We start from the raw sequence: 19,116 nt of genomic DNA, 5'->3' as shown, positions 1-19,116 counted from the left end.
TTCTCTTTTGGGTTTCCTCTATCTTGCAAGATGAGTTCCTAATTTTTTGTCTTTAAAGCATCTTCCCCACTCATGCCCATTCCTTTCTTCTTCATTTACTACCATTTTATCGGTGTCTAAGAAACAGGATGAAATAAGCATGTTATCATTTTACCACCTTCAATTAGAAACTGGACGTATCTTTTGTAAATTTAAACAGTATTACAATCAGTATTTTGCTATACCAGTTAGAGATTTAGAATGTACTTGGAAAAAAAATTGTCAATAATTTATATAGCCAAACTTTGTCTCCTTGTAGCCCTGACAGACAAAAATATAAAGGACAATTGATTTCTTTTCAAGAGTTTAAAAAAATGTCATAAAATTACATTTCATCAACCCAGGTATTGGGTTAAAACTGTTCAATAAAACCATACTTTCTTTCTCTCCTTTGTATCTCTCGACTGCCTTTTGAGACTTCATACCCATCAATGTACCCAGCTTTCAGTAATTTCTCAGCAGGCCCAGTAGAAATGGTTGATAGTTACAAGCAGGTGTTGCTGACAAGTCATGTTTCTCATTTTTACGGATTCATTTTTATGGATTCAGTGTATTCCATCTCTGCCATCTCCTTTTTCCTTTTATAGCTTCTGAAATTGTGTTTTGTAAAAAGTCACTTGGCTATCTTCACACAGTTTCCCTGTTACAACAGGTAAATGTCAAAAGCAATCAGGTGCAATATCAGCTTTTCATTGTATTCCCCTAAGCCCTCTGGTAGATAATAACTTCTTGCAATATTTTTTTAATATAAATGGAAGCAGATACTAAACCAAGCAAATGATTCCTCCTGAGCCAGCTGTCCTTTTCAATATGTTATCCAGAAGATTACATGAATATTTATTGGCTCTTCAGTTTCTCACAGAAGCCAAAGTTCCACTAAGAGGGTGTATCATGTTTTAACTTGAAATAATGCAATTTTGCATGACTGGATAAAACTCAATAAGAAAAGGCCCCCAAGCAAAGTGTTTGGGACCTAGAAGATCCTGATGGTATATCAACTTTGAAAACAACTTGCAATGTGACCTCTGAATGGCCAAATAAATCATGTCAGAATTTCCTTATTTGAAAAGTGAAACCATCACTGCATATAGTTTTCCTTTCTTATCCTATCACACAAATATTACGCTTTTAAACTTCATTTGGATTTCTGTTTATGTGTATTTTCTCTCACCCCTTGTATTTTAAAGGGTAATAATTACACGTGTTTTCATTTTTACTAAGCAGACATATGTCTCCAGAATAATTTCACCCGAGATCATGATCATGAAATTATTTTTGTTACTCTAACATGAGACATGAATGAGAAATGAAGGAAGAAAGGCTGAAGAGCCTTAAAGTGGGTTTTGTTGTCCACAGTGAAATGCCAATGATGCTCCAGAGGGAAGAGACTAAAGTGGGAAAGCATTCACCAAGAAGATAGAAGGGTGGCTTTCTGACAGATCCTCAGCATCATTAGTCTTCAGGATAGAAATGCAAATTAAAACCAAATGAGATACCACTACATACCTATTAGAACGGCTAAAGTTAAAAAACAGTAACAAAGCCTGAAAACACACTCTAAGGATGTGGAGCATCTGGAACTCTTATACAGAGGAATACAAAATGGCGCAGCCACTTTGGAAAGTAGTATCATATGAACCAGCGAGCCCACTCCTAGGTGTTTACCCAAGTGAAATGAAAACCTATTTTCACACAAAAACCTACATGCAAAGGTTTTATCATCTTTATTCATAATCAACAAAAACAAGAAACAATGTGATTATGCCTCAGCTGGGGAATCGATAAACAAACTATGGTACAGCCACACAATGGAATACTACTCAGCAAGTAAGAAGGAACTAAATACTGACACCCAAAACAACGTGGGTGAATCTGAAACGCATTATGCTAAGTGGAAGAAGCCAGACTCAAAAGGCTACGTGATGTATGACTCCATTTCTATAGGAAAAGGCAAAACTGTAAAACAGAAAACAAATTTATGGTTGCCAAGTGGGGTTGACCTTACTGTGGCAGTTGTTACATAACTAAATCCATTTGTCAAACTCACAAACTACAGACTAAAAAGGGTAAATTTTACTATGTACAATTAAACCTTGAAAATGGGAGAAACAGTGAAAAAGCAGGGAGAGACAAAGAGAAGTTTTTGGATGGAAACAAATAGAGGTAAGTAAAAAAGAACTGACGACGAATAAGCAGCAGAAGGGAGGTGGGAAGGCGAGAGTGGAAGGAGTCAGGGAAGGCTTCAGAGAGGAAATGCTGTCCGTCTGCATTTTAGAGGATGAACGGGACTTTTCCAGGTGGGCAAGGATGAGGAAGGCACCAGGAAGGCACAGACCCGTGGACTGGCAAAGTCTGTGTTGTGGATGTGGGAGGGCAGTGAGCAAAGACAACAGGGAAGTTGTCGGGGATAAAGGTGGGAAGGGACAGACTCTGAAAGGCCTTATCGGTTGTGCCAGGAGCTTAGAATTCATTTTACAGCCACATGAGAAGCCGCTAATGGATTAGGAAGGTTATGTGATATCATCAGCCTGGTTGTTTTAGAAAGAGAACCATGGTGACAGTGCGAAGGGTGGAATGCAGGAGAGGAGGGTGGGGAGAATGCTGGAGGCAAGGAGGGCACGTAAAGGCTACTACGATGCTCTGGGGCTGCACGGTCCAACATGGGCACTACTAGCCTTATGTGGCTATTTAAATTAATTGAAATGAAAGACAATTAAAAATGTAATTCCTTAGCCACACTAGCCTCATGTCAAGTGCTGGCTACATTACGGTACAGTGCAGAAGAGAACAGTGCCACCATCGCAGAAAGTTCTACTGCACAGCGCTAGTCCAGAACCTCAGCGAGGGCATCGGCAGTGCAGCAGGGAGGGCCTGAGGTAGCCGAGTTTTACATCTGGAAAGCATCCAGTATGAGCCTGCCTCAGTCTCTCAGGAGTGAAAACGCAGTTGTGTATAACTTCAGCTAGGATATGCACTTAGGTACCTGGGGGCCTGCTTTAAAGCTTGGGGCCATGTACACTGATTGGAGCTGAGATCTAAGCCTGCCAGCCTTCTCTTAGCCACTTAGCATCAGGGAGCCTCAAGAGCAGTGGCTAACTTGATGGTACAGCCTGGATGTTTGTGTCCTCCCCAAATTCTTAGGTTGAAACCTCATCCCCAGTGTGAAGATATTTAGAGGTGGGGCCTTGGGAAGGAATTAGGTCATGAAGGTGGAGTTCTCACGAATGGGATTAGTGTTCTTATAAAAGGGACCCCGGAGAGCTCCTTTGCCCCTTCTACCACGTGAGGGCACAGTGAGAAGATGGCCATTATGAACCAGGAAGCTGGTTCTCACCAAACACCGAATTTGCCGGCACCTTGATCTTGGACTTCCCAGCCTCCTGAACTGTGAGAAATAAATTTCTGTTGTTTACAAGCCACCAGTCAATGGTATTCTGTTATAGAAGCCTGAACGAATTAAGACACTTGGCAACCAGGTTTTATTGGATTTTAATTTCCTCAAGTGCCTACAGGAACGTGAGCTGCTTTTCATCTCATTCATCTAGCAATTCTAGAAAGTATTCGAATAGAGATTTCTAAGTCGGAATATTTTTCTACCTCATGTTATCTCAACTGCTCTGTGCCAGAAGACCATGGGGCGAAACCTTTTAAACTGTGTGCTCCTCCTTGCTTCCTGGAAGACACTCCTCCCGTGGTGAATCCATAAATACACATTTTTATGATGAACAGCCTCTGAACAGAAGCTTTTGGGCACCTCACCCTTGAAACCAGATGGGTTCATCAGGTGCGCAACATCTGGGCATGTTTCTAGAGCAAACCTGTGCCTGGCTTAGAGAAATAAGATCTGGACGAGATCTGACTGGAAAATGAGAATGCCAATAGCAGGCTCCACTGGTGAGTTAATTTACTTGGGCTCCGTATACACTTTAGGAATGCCTAGTGATCATCCCTCAGAAAAGGAGAACGGACTCATCTCCAGAAACGATTCCAACCAAACACTGGCCATAGTTTGGTTGGGAACAAACCCAGCTTAAATTGCAAAACTATTGGTGGTCAAACGAACGGGTAAAAAGAGCTCTTACCAGGATTTGGTGTGGCAGGAAGGAGTTTGGGTGGAGGTGCTCCCTGAGTCTTTGGTGGAAGCTGGGGCTTGAAAAGAAACTCTAATTATTCCAGTCCAAATGGGAAAAATATCCCCTTGTAACACTCTTTCAACATAGCTGGAAAATGGGGATAAATAACAGTGCTGTGTTCACTTAACAACACGCTTTTTAAAATGGTTGTAGATGTGGAATCAGCTTTTCTTATGTGGTTGATTGTTGGGAAAAAAGAAGAAAAGCAAAATCACAGAGAATTTAATCCAACTTGAAGTCCTGAATAGATTACAAACAAAAAGGGTCTTCTGCAAAAGTGACCTGCAGGCTTGGAATTTCTTTGAACCCCATGGGAGAGCGATGGGCATTTTCCACCAGTAGAGGGTGATTCTGTACTGGACCCTGGGCTCTCTTTGCAGTGGCAATCTCCCTGTACTTTCTGGTGAATGACAAGAAGCTGCAGGACATAAACCCAGTGGAAGCAGCCACTGATCACCCATGTACGAGCTTTTAAGACAATGCAGTAGCTGAAGGTGAGAAGACACCACATATCCACCTTCTGCTGCTGCCTGGAGTGTCTTTGAACACAATAATAAACACTCTCTTCAAAAACGATTCTCTAGGGCGGCAAACTTGTGATTGATGAGCTGCATTCAAACAACAAGAAAAATGGTCTAGAATTTTTAAGAAATGCACGGTGGGCGCTCACAGATGTTTTGATAGGTTGCATTGCTCCTCTTCTTGAAAAGAAATAAGAATGATGACGCTTCTCTGCAGACTTATTCTTACAGTTTAAGGACTTTTAAGTTTGTTAGTGCTAAGAGAGTGAAATGTTTCCACTCATCTTCCTGTTTTAGTTGATAGATGCTTCAAATGTTCAAATATTACAGCACTCAGAATTTGAGGCAAAAATCTTCTTTTTGTTTGCTTGTCTGCTTACTGGTAGGACCCAGGTAGCCAGGTTTTAATTTGGGAACAAAACTAGTCATGTTCAGGAATGAAAAACTGGAATTTAATCAACGGACCCTATTCATCCTACTTTTAGCTGGGTATGATCCTGTAAAGAACTTATGTGATGCGGAAGTTGTCCGCTTGGCATTGAAATGGGTTGCCTTGTTAAGGAGGACTGTGAAATGAATAAATAATTTGAAGGAATAAGTTTTTCTAACGAGCTTGGGATGACATCCAAACTTCCTGGTTAGGACACTATAATTATCGCTAAGGTGGTGCTCTCACAGATGCCTCCGTTCCAGCAGAGTCAGTGCCGGGAGAAGGTGAATCAGAGAGAACACCGGCCCAGCAGCCCGGCCCTTCAGAGGACAAGAGCTTTATAAGCTAGATGCTGCCAACTAGAGGGGCTGCGGGAGGCACAGAGATGGCTCCCCCATGCCTGATTTCCTAGAGGGCTCTCTCACCTGAGTTGCCCTGAGCTGGTGACTGAATCATTTACTCAGGCTGAGAACAGCTGATGGGAAATCTATATTCTGGGACATCGCTTGAGTTCCACTTTATCACAGTGCAATTTCTCATGCTGGGTGAGGACCGGCGTGCACACAAATCCTTCCCCTAACTGATCCCCTGTTGCTTTGTCTATTCTCAGAGGCACGTCTTGCCGCCTTGGGGGGATGGAACAGCTAGGTTTGGGGGCAGGGAAAGCTAGAGCAGAGCACATTCACGCTTTTACTTTGATCAAAGTGCTTGGTCACTGTATGAGAATCCAGTCCTACCCCACTACCATGAATTACATGACAAATCCTTAAAAAGGACACTATCTGAAACTGTGAGGGATTCAAAGAAATACCACCGTTTCTTGCTTTTAAGGACCTTAAAAGTTATTGAGGGGAAGCAAAATATAAACACATGAAAAGTAAAAAGACAATAATAGATAGTAATAACAGACACCATAATAGAAGAGAGGTCACGGAACAGTAAACAAGGGGTTTACAGACAAGAATTCCCTATGAGAATTAGAGAAAACACTTGAGGAAGAAGGGTGAGGGGTCAGGCAAAGTCTTGTTCAGAGATGAGGAGATTTTTGAGGTGCTTGTGAGAGATGTGTACTGTTTGGGTAGTAGTCTCTACTTTATAGGGTTACCGTGAAAATTACATGCCATGTAAGATTCTTAGCTCGGTGCCCGGGAGAAAGTTTGGTAGAAGTTATTATTGGATAAGAGGAGGGCTTCCAAATGGCGGCAGGCAAAACATGGGAACTGGGAAAAGAAAGCAAAAGTTGTCTTTTGGGGGTAACTAACCCAGTTACGATGGAATGAAACCATGAGGGGCTGATGGGAAAAGGTTGCTGTGTCTACATTACCTGGGTCTAGGATGGAAGAGAGGTGTGTTTGAACGTTGCCCCATAGATATTTGTTTCAGGGGTGTTACGATCAGGACGCATTTGAGGAAGACTGGATTGCACTTCAAAAGTGGTGCTTTTCTTGATGCATTTTGCATCATTGGCGACTGCACCCTGCTCCTACCTTGGCCCCCCCACTACCTCGAGAAGCAGAAAGTAAATCCCACTAAGAGATGTGGAAAGATTGATTCGATTTAAAACGTGTGCACATCAACACAGACCATGAACACAATCTTATCTTTTATATAGATGTAGATTTTCCAAAACAGTATGAAGACATTTGCTTATTTTATGGTTTCATATGTTATATTTAGAAGCCAGATGTTGGGGGGAAACTTGCATTTTATATAGTGTCCCGCCCGCTTGCCTTTCTTCTGTTATAAAAGCACTCACATTAACGGTGTGGGCGATGTCATTCATCTCCTGAGTGAGCTGTTCTCAGCATAAAGCTCAGAGCAAATGCGCTGCGTCATTGAAGGGTCCACAGCAGAGATTTGTTTAAGGGTAGAGGGAACACGACGCGTTACAAAGCTGGTGAAGAACTCTGAAAGGAAACTTGCTTTTGTAACCCCTGAGAAATAGAGGAATGGGACTCGCTTTCTAATTCCCGTGTTCAATTGCATGGGTACGACCTGAGTCACTTTCCAGCAGTGACTTTTGGGGGTGGAGCACCGATAAGCCAACGTTTACAATGATTTAGAGAAGGCCAAGGTCCCAGCGTCAGCACCAGTTGCACCAATTATGTGTGTCTTTAAGGTGATGTGTGAACAAATCTCAGTAAGGAGGCTTGAAAAAAATCCACTGCCACAACCCAAAGCAATACCATGTAAGAGGAGGTGCTCACTGGTGGCTGACATTTGGAGGGTTCACTTTGCAACCAGGGGTCATTAAGAGGAGAGGGCCAGGTTACAGGTGTGCCAAGACAGCCATGCCTCCCGAGGAGGGGAGGGTGAGGTCTGGGGGTAGGGTTCCCTGGGGAGTTGCCCTTTGCCTCCAGCAGCCTCATTCCTTTCCTCTCACTGTGTTATAAAAATGTGATCCCTTTACAAGTGTGCTGTGAAGTGAAAAAGAGCGGGGAACACCGCCGTAAACTGCCTTGAAAGGGGAGCTGGTTTAGTGTATTTAAGTGCTTGTTTCAGATCATTTCTTGACAGAGGTTGAGTGGGACAGAGGAGCTAAAAGTGTTAGGAGCCACTTTCAAAACATAAGCAAAAGTGAAAGTTATGAAGGTTTAAAATGATAGCTTAAGCCCATGAAAAATATGATCCAGGCCTCAAATTTACCCAAGCCTTTTCACACAGACAACACTAACCCACTACCTCATTTTCCATGCTAATTCATGGCCTCACGTAATTTAGAGCTGGAAGAGGCTGTGAAGGCATCTTCCCTTAGATTGTAGAAGAGGAAGGGGCACAGGAAGACCCTTGACTCGCTCAAGGGACGCAGTGGTTAGTGCATAAGCTGGAGGGAGCTTGGGCTTGTTGCCCGATGCCCTTTCAATTTAGTGTAAATCTCCTTGTATTCGCCAAGACTACAGAAACCATGGCTTTGGTTTTAATTTGTACCTCCCCGTGGTTCAAATGACTGCTCGTGGCTTCACGGTTATGGGGGTAAGTATTGATGGGAACACTTGTTCAGTTTTGTTTCATCCTTTTCCGGGAACTATGCTTAAAAATGTCATAAAAGATCTGCTAGCCAAGCTTTTGAATCTCGAGAATCACTGTTAAACTTGAGCCTATGGACATCATCAAGGACTTTGAGAAAGTCACCAGGGTATTTTACCAAAGATAACAAACTCCGTCCTAGGACATCGGATTGCAGTTGACCTTAGGGAAAGGTCAGCAATGACTAAGTCTGTACTCCAACCTATGCCAGAGAAAGGACATATGTGGAAAAAGAGATTTTCAGCACTAGTACAGAGCTGAAAGACTGTTAAGAAGCCAGCAGCATGCTGATCGCTGATGAGCTGCATCATTTCCTTTTCTTCCCTCTCTTTTGGCTCCTCTGTAGGCTAAGAGTGACTTGAAGGGTGTGCAGAATTCTGATGTACAAGGTAAGGCCAATGGCCAGTGGTCGAGGGGGGTATGGGAGTAGTGGCTCCTGGCTCACTGACCCTCTTCCTTAGATGGGGACTCTGGCCTGCTCAGGGGGTTCCCTGAGGGCCCCAGCCCTCACCATCTGCCCAGATGGGCTGCAGGGGCGCCTGCCCATCACCCAGCACTGTGGAAAGGTAAGAGCCGCCATCCAACACACGCATCAGGACTCACGGCGGACTCTTTCTCTAGTCTTCCGTCTCAATCCAGTTATCTTGCTCCCCTCCTCCGCCACCCCAATATCGGGTCACTTCACACTCACCCTCCTCCAGCAAGGCCCCCCGATTCTGTAGCTTCTGAGGCCCATCCCTACAGAGAACCGACTCAGTGCTGTTGGGACAATACAAATGAAGGAAGGAAGGGTTGCGTGCTGGTTCCCCCACTGTTGGCTGCTTAGATGGCTGCTATGGCTGCTGTCCTGAACATGTTCCACCTTCCAGCTTGTCATGGGCCTGCATCTATGTTTATAAATTCCCTCAACAGCCTGCCACCTCCACCACTGATGTCCAAGCTGCCCAGGTACGTCTACCCCATACATTCCAACATAAGCTTCCTCACAAACTGTAGAAACACAGGAGACTAAAGGTCACTTTGATTTCATTACTTGTGCCAAAACCCTTCTTGGGGACCTCTGGAGCAGAAGCAGATTTGGGGGTAACGAGCAGGAAGGGCAGGTTACAGGTCTGCAGGAAAACCCGGAAGTCGAGAATCAGACTTCGAGCTGGAGTGGCCCAAAGACCAACCTCACAACCCCACCGCACATGGTCACTGGGACATTTCTACAGAGCAAGCAGTGGATCCACCCTGAGTCTCCTTTATCCTGTGTACACAGACTCAGCTACTCAATGGCAGCAAATGCCTCGAACTTCCCAAAGATACCAAAGTTTCCAGTTTTGGAGAAGCTTCTAACATTACTTCCAACTTTCTGTGTTTATCGATAAGATGGCAATGAACATCTTTGTATATAAATCTTTGTTCGAATCTTTTTAAGGATTTTAGATGCAATTGCCTGTGACAGTGCACTCTTATCCTAGGCTCCAGTCTGGAAACCACTTTGTCTTCCCTTAGGTCCAATTTTACAGTCTGAAAAAAATACTTAATATTTTGGATAATGGGACAAAAATGCTCAGGAATCTTGCCTTTCTCACTTCAAGAAGGATATTCCTGCACCTCCGATAGAAGGTTTCTAGGAATCTTGTTTCCTCCTAAGCAATAGTTGGCCTCGTCAGTCACTGGCTTTGGGAGGAAGCAGTATCCTCTTTAGTTATACCATTGACATAAAAATTTTTTTTTCTTTATTTTTGGGAGAAACAATATTTTGAAAAAAATACGTGAGGTTTTGGTAAACAGCTCTACTGAATGCCAGGCAATAATAGGCCAGGAAACTCACCCTCCAAGTTTTCAATTGGTTGAACATCTGGCATTCCTGGCAAGGCTGCTGCCTGGGCTGGGGAAGCTGTGGAAGGTCGTTCTCTCTCTATCTGCAGCGTGGAGAGGTTGACATTTGGGCTTTCCACCTCTCCTCTCTTTTCTGATATATTCAATTAGAGACATAATGTTTGCAGGGAGATTCTAAAAGACACAGCCCCGAGCCTGAATTTTGGTGTTTTCCATGACTTTTCTAGTTTATTGGCTGGTGAGTGCCGAGGAGACGTCCAGCCTGAAGCCTCAGGGAAAGCACACTCAGCTGGACTGGTGTGGCGGCCACTGCTCTAGGCCCCATCGCTGACCAGGCTGCAGGGGGTGGGTGGTGGGAAGACGGGGCTCCTGGAAGGTCAGCCTGTGGGAAGGGGGAGCTGGCCATCAGAGATGCTCATTTGCCACCCAGATTTAGCTGCTCTGGGCAACTGGGGGGCTCTGACGAATGGCTGACTGAACTGATAGCCAGCGTGAACTCTGCACTTTCTGAGAAGAGGGAGCTGATGGAATTCCTAGTGGGGATGGAGGTCGAGACAGCAACAAGGACACATATAATGCTTACCCTGAGCCAGTACTGTTTTAATTTGTTTAACTCTCATAACAACTCAACCACATAGGTATTAAAAGTATCTCCCCTTTACAACCAAAGAAACTGAAGCCAAAAGAGGTCATGTCACTCCTCAAGGTCACACAGCTGGTAAATGATGCAGCCAGGTTTGAAATCCAGGGAGTGTGCTTGCTGCACCTGGACTGTGGACCACACGGCTCCCTGGCCTAAAGGTGATGGTGCCCCTGCCAGAGACGCCACAGCTCTCTGTCTGCCACGAGAAGGCTTCAGCAGCCAGGAGAAACCCAAGAATGTGTTCAAGATCGTGGGGCTCAGGTAAGACATGAAGAGGAAATGACACAAGCCCCGGGAACGACTGCGACTCTGGAGCACCTGAGATATCTCCTGGTCTCACAGAGCCCAAGATCCCTTGCTATTCTGACAATGGAGACCTGGCACAAGGATGGCCCTTCATCATTCATGAGGCACTTAGCATTTCTCTTCAAAACTAGAGCTCATAGTTATTACAGAGGTTAAGCATGAAACAGCCTCAGGTCTGGAAAACTTTTAGATGTATGCTGCAAATTATGTACTATAAACGCTATGTGCCATTGGTGGGAGAGCTGCTCTTCCCACAGAACATGGGGGCAACCTGCGTTTCAAACTCCTAAACTGAAAAGAAATGAATATGTGAGAAAAGAAACCAGGAAACATGAACTCTAGAATGTATTTCCATTCTCTAGGGTGATGTAAAATACAGTAGTCCCTTTTATCCTTGGGTGATACTTTTTAAGACCCTCAGTGGATGCCTGAAACCACAGATAGTTCCGAACCCCATATATACCATGTTTTTTCCTAGACTAAGCACTTATCATGCACTGAGGCTGTAACTTTTGCAGTTTGAGGTGCGACAGCAAAACTAACACAGATTTCTTTTTTCTTCTTCACAATTTCATGGATGGAAGATTCATTCTTACCGTAGATCTTAGCAACCTCAGCATATGATTTTTTTTCTTTCCTTATTGAGAACTTTCACCTTTTCACCTAAAGGAAGCACTTTACGGCTTCTCTCTGGCGTATCTAAAATGCCAGAGTCACTACACTTGCACTTTGGGGCCATTATTCAGGAAAATAAGGGTGACTTGAACACAAGCACCGTGATACCATGACAGTGGATCTGATAACTGAGGAGGTTGCTAAGTGACTAAAGGGCGGGCAGGTAGCATATCCTTGGTGGATACGTTGGACAGAGGGGTAATTCACGTTCTGGGCTGGTCAGCAAGAGATTTCATCATGTCCATCAGAATGGTGCACAATTTAAAACTTACGAAGTGTCTATTTCAGGAATTTTCCACTTAACATTTGTGTGACCATGGGACCATGGAAAAGAAACCACAGATAAGGGGGAACCACGGTAATACCATTTGGAAAATGGTAAAATTACTCTTTTGAAGTCAGTCTAATGTCTCTTGGTAGGAAGAAAGATTCATATGTTAATTGTAAGCATTTGTACCTGCTGTTTTCCAAATATACCTATACATGGATTTTATTTGCAAAAAATAGGAAAAGCATTTGTGGTTTTCTTATGTAGGAAGTGCATGCGCGTACACCCATGTGTGTATACACACACACACGTTCTCCTATACATTTAGCAATAATGCTGTCACACTTCAAATAAAGCTGAGACCCTAAATACATCCTTAACACTTTCATTGTGGTAGTATACCTGTCATTTTTATTCCAGTCCTTTAGGTATCCTGCCCCAATAAACAATTTGAATGACTGGAATAGCTACAAAAACTGTCTACGAACATTCTCTCCACGTGTAAATTATTGGAAGGCTGTTTATATAATTCATGAAAATCTTCAGTCTTGTGTCCTTTAATCTTGGTGAATCCATTGTACTGACAGAATCCTGCTTTTACTTCATGCTTAAAGATTGGATTTATTTCTTCAGCTTATCATGAAGACAAACCGTACTTTCAGATGTATGTAATTTAGCTTCTGCACATATTCACCAAGGTCTAATGCTTCCACAGTTTTCATTCTGGAATCTGTCAAAGGTAAGGCTAAGTAGGGCAATTCTCTCCATTGGTCGTGTTTTGATAACATTAAGTTTATCATAAACTTCTTATTCATTCTCAATCATTTGATTTCTTTCTTTTTTTTGCTTGAGGAAGATTAGCCCTGAGCTAGCTATCTGTTGCCAGTCTTCCTCTTTTTTTGCTTGAGGAAGATTAGCCCTGAGCTAACATCTGTGCCAGTCTTCCTCTATTTTGTATGTGGGAAACCACCACAGCATGGCTGATGAGTGGTATAGGTCCATGCCTGGGATCTGAACCTGCAAATCTGGGCCACCGAAGCGGAGTGCATGGAACTTAACCATTACACCACAGGGCCGGCCCCAATCATTTGATCTCTTGAGTAATGTTTGACATTCCCCTCCTGTGTGCTGGAAACAACCATAATTTATAAGAATTTTAGGACCACAACATGAGTCGATTATTTTTTCTCTTAATGCTCTCTATTCTGGTGTTTCTATCTACAACCTTTTGGGCTAAATCACTTCAACATGAAAAATGAAAAGTTTTCTATTGTCTCTTCTGTCTCACTGCTTGCTGGCTGCTGAGTGACTTCTGGAATAGTGTTGCTGAAAGGAAAACCAATAAAGAAGCCTGAGAATCTACAAAGAGGACCAATTGGAAGAGAAACACGACCTCTGAGATCACCTGTTGTACAGACTCAGAGAACTTAGATTTGGAGGAAGGTGGAAGTGGAAGTCATCTACTTCTCCCCCAACCCACCATGACTACCCTAGTGGAAGGCATGGGATCTCTGCACCCACACGGCTGTTCTAATGGCCTCCCCTGCCTCATGCTTTCATTCTGGCCCTCTTCTTGCTGATTTCGTTTCCTACAAGCAGCTGGACTCATCTTTTAAAGAAGTAAGTCAGATTTCCATCCACTGCTTAAAACCCTCTAGCGGTTTCCATGGACTTAGACCACCAACCACACTTCTTCCCAACAGACTGTGACGCCCTGTGTGCCCAGCTCGAGCCCAGTCCTACGTCTTGGTCTCACACTGCTCTCCCTCGCTCACTACGCCACAGCCATATGGGGCTTCTGTATATTTCCCGAATGCTCAGCTCCCTCCTGTCTTAAGGCTTCTGCCTGGACTGCTTTTCCCCAGACCCTTTGCATGTCTCGCTTCATTCTATTGAACAGGAGTGACCCTCCCCTCACGTCAACACTCCCACATCACTCTGTTTTTCCCTCTTCCCAGTTTAAAGTGAATGAAGAGCTTTTATGGGAGTTATGGGGTTGGGGGGCATTCATTGTAGCCTTGCATTTTTCCGGAGCCAAAGGTCAACAACCTTTGGCCAACCAGTGTTAAGGATGCCTTATTCATGCCATAGCCTGCAACTTTGAGGCTCCACAGTACGTCTACAATAGTCCTCTGATCTGCTTGCCCAGTATCCCCACCACCAGAACAAATGAAAACAAGACGTCTTATTCAAAGGCAGGTGGAGAAGTCACTTACTGATAGTGGATCCAGACTCAGGCCTGTTCAGGGAGCTGATGATGACAAAGCCAAAGCCTTCGTTCTCTTTGCGGTGAATGACCACATCGCTGGTCTGCAGGCTGTGGGAGGCGAAGCCTTCAGGAGGAGAGGCGTTGCTACTGGGGGCGGCGTGGTTGCTGTTGGCATAGGTTGCGTAGTCACTCCGTGGAGAGCTGTGGTGGGTTGACACGGAGCCTGGACTCCTCCCGTCCTCTGGGCAGGGCTCCCCTGGAATATACATCATACAAGGCACTCGGTTATCTAACAAGGGTCTTGAGGAGTGCCTCCTGTGTACCGGGCACTGTTCTAGACCCTGGCCTCGTTACAAGGCTGATTGACTGGCGTCCATTCCCCCGAGATGTGCAGAGCAGTTGAAGTCCTACAAACCTTGCTACGGAGCCCCCGACATCTTGGCCCCATTCTACCCCTCACAGCAAACACAGGCAAAACCTCTCATCAGCTTCCTCTGTGCTGCTGCTCGTTTATATCTTCCTCTTGTTAAGACTGTAAACCCCAGGACAATGCCTAGTATTAGATATCGAGCTTCTTAGTTGCATAGTAATCATGGATGGAAGAAGATCACGAAACAAGTGGACAGAATCTTAAACTGTACTGCGTGTAAGTATTACTTAAACAACTTGTAAAAAAGTATGCATCTTCAGGGGCCACCCATGGAAAGTTGTCTCAGTAGATCTAAGGAAGATTGGGCACAGGAATCTGGACGAGGTTTCAGGCTGCACTTTGAGAAATGTTGTTGTAGAGGTATTGTAAGTGGGGCTAAGAGCCAGGGCAAGTCCACGTAAAGTGACCTATCATGATTTCACTGAAGAGCCATGGTTTTATTTAATTTTGTGATATTCTGTTATCCCACAAGTGTTAATTTACTTCTTGTAGGTGGGACACACACTTCTTAAAGTAGTCTGCTCACTCTGAGATTCAGTCTAGCAAGGATATCAGGCTAAGGAAGGATGGATTTTGAATCGCTAAGGGAGGTGATGGCAGCCTTGCTCATTTACATTCTGTATTATTACCAAATGTACTCTATTATCAACCAGACAACCAGACTAATAGTTCCAGGAGAAAGCAAGTGTGTTTACAGGGAGAAATGATAGAAAGTTGGCAGCCAAGAGAAGCTGGTTTTTAAAATGAAAGTTGATCTGTCAACCAGAAAGAATTTTGTGATTTTAATTTAATCCTCAGGTTTTGGTATTCTGATTCAAGGAACTGACGTGGGCACCTACAATACTGAAATTAGAAATAGGGCTGTTTCATCCCCATCTTGCAATTTGAAGAGTGTACTCAAAAGATGTTTATGGAACAGAGAAATAATAAGATGGAAAATAATCACAATTAATGATTCCCTTTCGTGTGACTAGATATGGTCTCCTATTTAGAGCTCTGGAAGAGGTCTCATGTGGCAAGTTAAAAATAATTAGCAAAAGTTCCAACGAGGGCTCTTAACTTTATAAACTGCAATTCCATTCTGCAATGAAAAATCATTTCATTCCAAAAATCTTTTCATTTCAAAGATCAGGAAGAAAGAACACGGACTACAAGAGATGTTTTGTTATACTGAGACCTAAAGAAAACGGAGCTGCATTTACTCACATACACAGATTCAAGGATGGCCTTACAAAAATGTATTCATTCCTTGTTTGTAATTACAGAATGAATAAGACCCAGGCTGCTGCTTGTTATCATTTGAGAAATTTGAAGTTTTCTTTCAGATTCAATTAATCAACTTTTACTAAAAGAAAACAAATGGAGGCTTTTCACCTGTAAGAAATGTACTCAGGTCATAAAAGAATCAGACGTCAACGTCAAAGCCTTTCCTTCTTTTCAACCAGAACGTAAGACAGCCCGTAAAATACACCCACCCTGCCGGAGAATATCATCCACAGACAAGCCGTTATTGTCTTGGTGACGTACACGTCCTTCATCAGTCCTTGTGTAAGTCGGAAATAAAATGATTAGAGATAGGAGGAAGAAAAACAAACAATTACGCTGCAACATTAAATTGAAAATCTCTCGGAGTTATTGGACCAAATCACTAACTAAATGTCATAGGCAGTGACAAGAGAGATCTCATTTTCTGGCTGTCATACTTTAGGGGGTTGAGAGCTGTGGTTGTCAGTAAAGCGGCAACAAAGCAAAATTATCTGTCTTTCCGGTAAATGGCTGGGAGTGGCTGTGCTCCAGGTTCTGGAGGGAGAAAGAAAATCGTGGACTAAGTCACCGAGAGTGGTCCCTGGGTCAGTGAGAGAGTCAAATACATTAGCAGATACTTTTCTGCTGCGTTTGGACTTCTCTTTCAACCTCCAGAACAAAGTTCTTCATCGTTGACAACATGAGCACATCTAAAGTCAGGGAGTTAGGATGACTTCCCGTGACAGACTTTGAGGGGTAGAATGGACTCCACATTGTTTTCCTCCTCGGCTGGCTCTAGGTCCAGAGAGACTGTCTGCTGTCTACAACCCCTCCTGGTACAGGGCGCAAACAGTGTTGTTTTAGAAAAATAGGGTAAAATGTTATAAAGTGACTAAATACCATGTGTAATTTTTTTTTTAATTCACTAACTTCCACCATCCCTGACTCACCCTTCTGGCTCCCATGTAAATGGATGTGCAGAATTCAGTCACTTTGTATCTACTCACGTCAAATAATTAATTTTTAGGGTAAGATAGTGGAAATGAACCCTCTGCTGCCTGGGAGAGGGTCCCCATTTGGGAAGGCAGGAGTCATCGATAATGCCTTCCGGGTGAGATGGTTTCACCTAGAACAGTCAACTATCGGCCAGGGGCTGCTCCTGGCCTGCAGACCCGTTTATTATTCCCGCCCAGTATGGACCTATACTTTGTTTAATAATTATTGAAATTAATTGCCAATGTTTTTAAACAGGGAGACTTTACGGAAATGCGGATCTCCAGTTTCTCTTGAAATATTTGCTAATAACCAGCCAGCGCTGGCCAATGGCTGCCCCCGTGACTGGGCAGCATGTGGGTTGCGAGTCACCACAATCCCAACCTCTCCTCAGCGCTCTTGCAAATTCCCAATTTGCTCATTTACCCCTAGAGTGAGGAGTACGAAAAAGCGCTTGATCAACAGAGCCCCTGTTTTCCTTCTAGATCATATACTGGGTATCAGGACTCTAGGGTTCTGGAACCCAACAGAACTTGCCTGCTTCCAGAGTGTGCCTGGGCCACCTCTCAGGACTGTCCCCCAGGAGGAGGACAGCACTGCAGATGGGCATGGCTGAGACACGGGGGTACGCGTGTGGACAGAGCCTGACATGCCTGATGGAGCAGGGCAGCCCAAGGCTGAGGCCCTGCTGACGTTAGGGGCTGGCCTGCCTGCAGACATGTGAGCTTGTGCACTCCTGGTTTATACTCATCAAGACAGATGACTTATTTAAATAGGTGACATGCTTGTAGACAAAGAATAAGGGAATTTGTTTAGAATTGACAAAGAGTGTAGCGACCAGGACCAGGGAATCTGCCATCAGCCTACACAATGGCTAAATTGTTTACGCAGCTGCCACAAAGACCTTCCTTTTCTCGGCATTAGGCCAGAATCACTCTCCCTTAGGTGTTAGAGAGAAGATGCCGAGAGCTTTAAGATGATCTCTAACGTGTTTGGATTAAGTTCTAAAACTTTCTTTCACTTTGGTTCTAGATTTATGCTTTAGGAAATTCCTCAGAGACACCCTTCTCTTAGATGAACAGCGTGTATTCAAAATAACGTGTCCTTAGGTTGAACGACTCAAAGCCGAGCTACTAAATAGATAAATATTTATACTTTCAGTGTAATAATTAAAGCCACTCTTCCACTGTCCTTGGGAAATAAACCCTCAACATTGGCGCCCTCGATAAGACATCTCTCAAAACTAGTTTAAGGAGCAAGATTTGCGCTAAAATAATCTGGTAAATAAAGCTGGGTGCGTTACTGGACCTTTTCTTCCTTTGCTCCACAATTTCTCATTTTTGAGGATCAGTTTACCGCCGCCTAATTGAAAATTCTGCCTTTCTATCTTTCGTGTGTACACTTTTTAATATTTTAATACCTGGAGCAGGTGTTTGTGTTATTCTCATTTTTGCCCAATGTAACTCATCAGTCTGTATCTCTCCTAATGGATTTATTTTTTTCTTGAGCCTCAACTAGGAAGCCAGGGCCCAGTGTCTTCTGAGACGTGGCACGGCATTTGTATGAGCCGAGGCAAGCACAAGGCTGAAGGGGGTAATCTCTCTAACCTCCCTTCTTCCCAGCTTTTGCTCCATATTATTGCTCCTTGTGCAAGAAGGTGGCAATACCATCCTTCTTCTTGCTCATCTGTCTCTTCACAAGCTGATTGTTTGCTTCCTTTCAGCTTTGAACTATCTTATCACAAGCCAGGCTTGCACCTCCCACTGCCTTGCTTAGGAAAGGATGATAATAATGAAAGCAACAACCCTGCAGAAGGCATCTTCACTGTCACATCCATTAGTAGCTGTCCCTTCTCCCTGCTGGAGAAATGGCAGCTATGGAGAAAGGCTGTCTTTCTATGTCTTTTTAAAAATTTGTTCTATCCTATTTCGAGGGATTTACTTTATTACCAAAGTATCCTTTGCTGAACTTAATCATTTTCAATACTGAGAAAGCTTTCAAGGAAGAGTGGGCTGAATTAACTTGGAAGCTCTCCTAGTGTGAATGAGAAGTCTGCAGCAGAACATTTTCAAAAATTAAATGCGCTTAAAAGCCCAACTGAGTAAAAGTTGGTCAGAACTGCAGCACAGAGCATCTTCACAGAAGTCACAAGATCCACAAATTGCAAGGATACGTTTTTGCAGCATTTGGCACACACTCCAATAGCTCAGGTTGATTAGAACAAAATTTAATTTGCAATAATCGGCCGGTGGCAAGGGGAGCATGAAATTATGTCGGTGCATTGGTTTTGCACTTTGCAACGTATTTCTTTGTAAATTAGGTATCTTTCTAATTTATCTTTGGGTTACAGAACATATAGCACAACAAACT

At 43.7% G+C, this 19,116-nt stretch overlaps 1 protein-coding gene across 18 annotated transcripts in view; it reads right to left on the bottom strand.

Annotated features, from left to right (window-relative positions):
- MAGI2 (membrane associated guanylate kinase, WW and PDZ domain containing 2) overlaps window positions 1-19,116 on the bottom strand; it is a 1,255,661-nt gene that overhangs the window by 125,433 nt on the left and 1,111,112 nt on the right. For all 18 annotated transcript variants that reach the window (XM_070617000.1, XM_070617003.1, XM_070616985.1 and 15 more), the window contains one exon: window positions 14,086-14,334. In XM_070617000.1, the coding sequence (XP_070473101.1) occupies window positions 14,086-14,334 (249 nt within the window). The remainder of the gene's footprint in view (window positions 1-14,085; window positions 14,335-19,116) is intronic.

Source organism: Equus przewalskii, chromosome 4 (genome assembly GCF_037783145.1).
Source record: "Equus przewalskii isolate Varuska chromosome 4, EquPr2, whole genome shotgun sequence".
NCBI lineage: Eukaryota > Metazoa > Chordata > Mammalia > Perissodactyla > Equidae > Equus > Equus przewalskii.
This window is presented reverse-complemented; position numbering and strand designations above follow the sequence as displayed.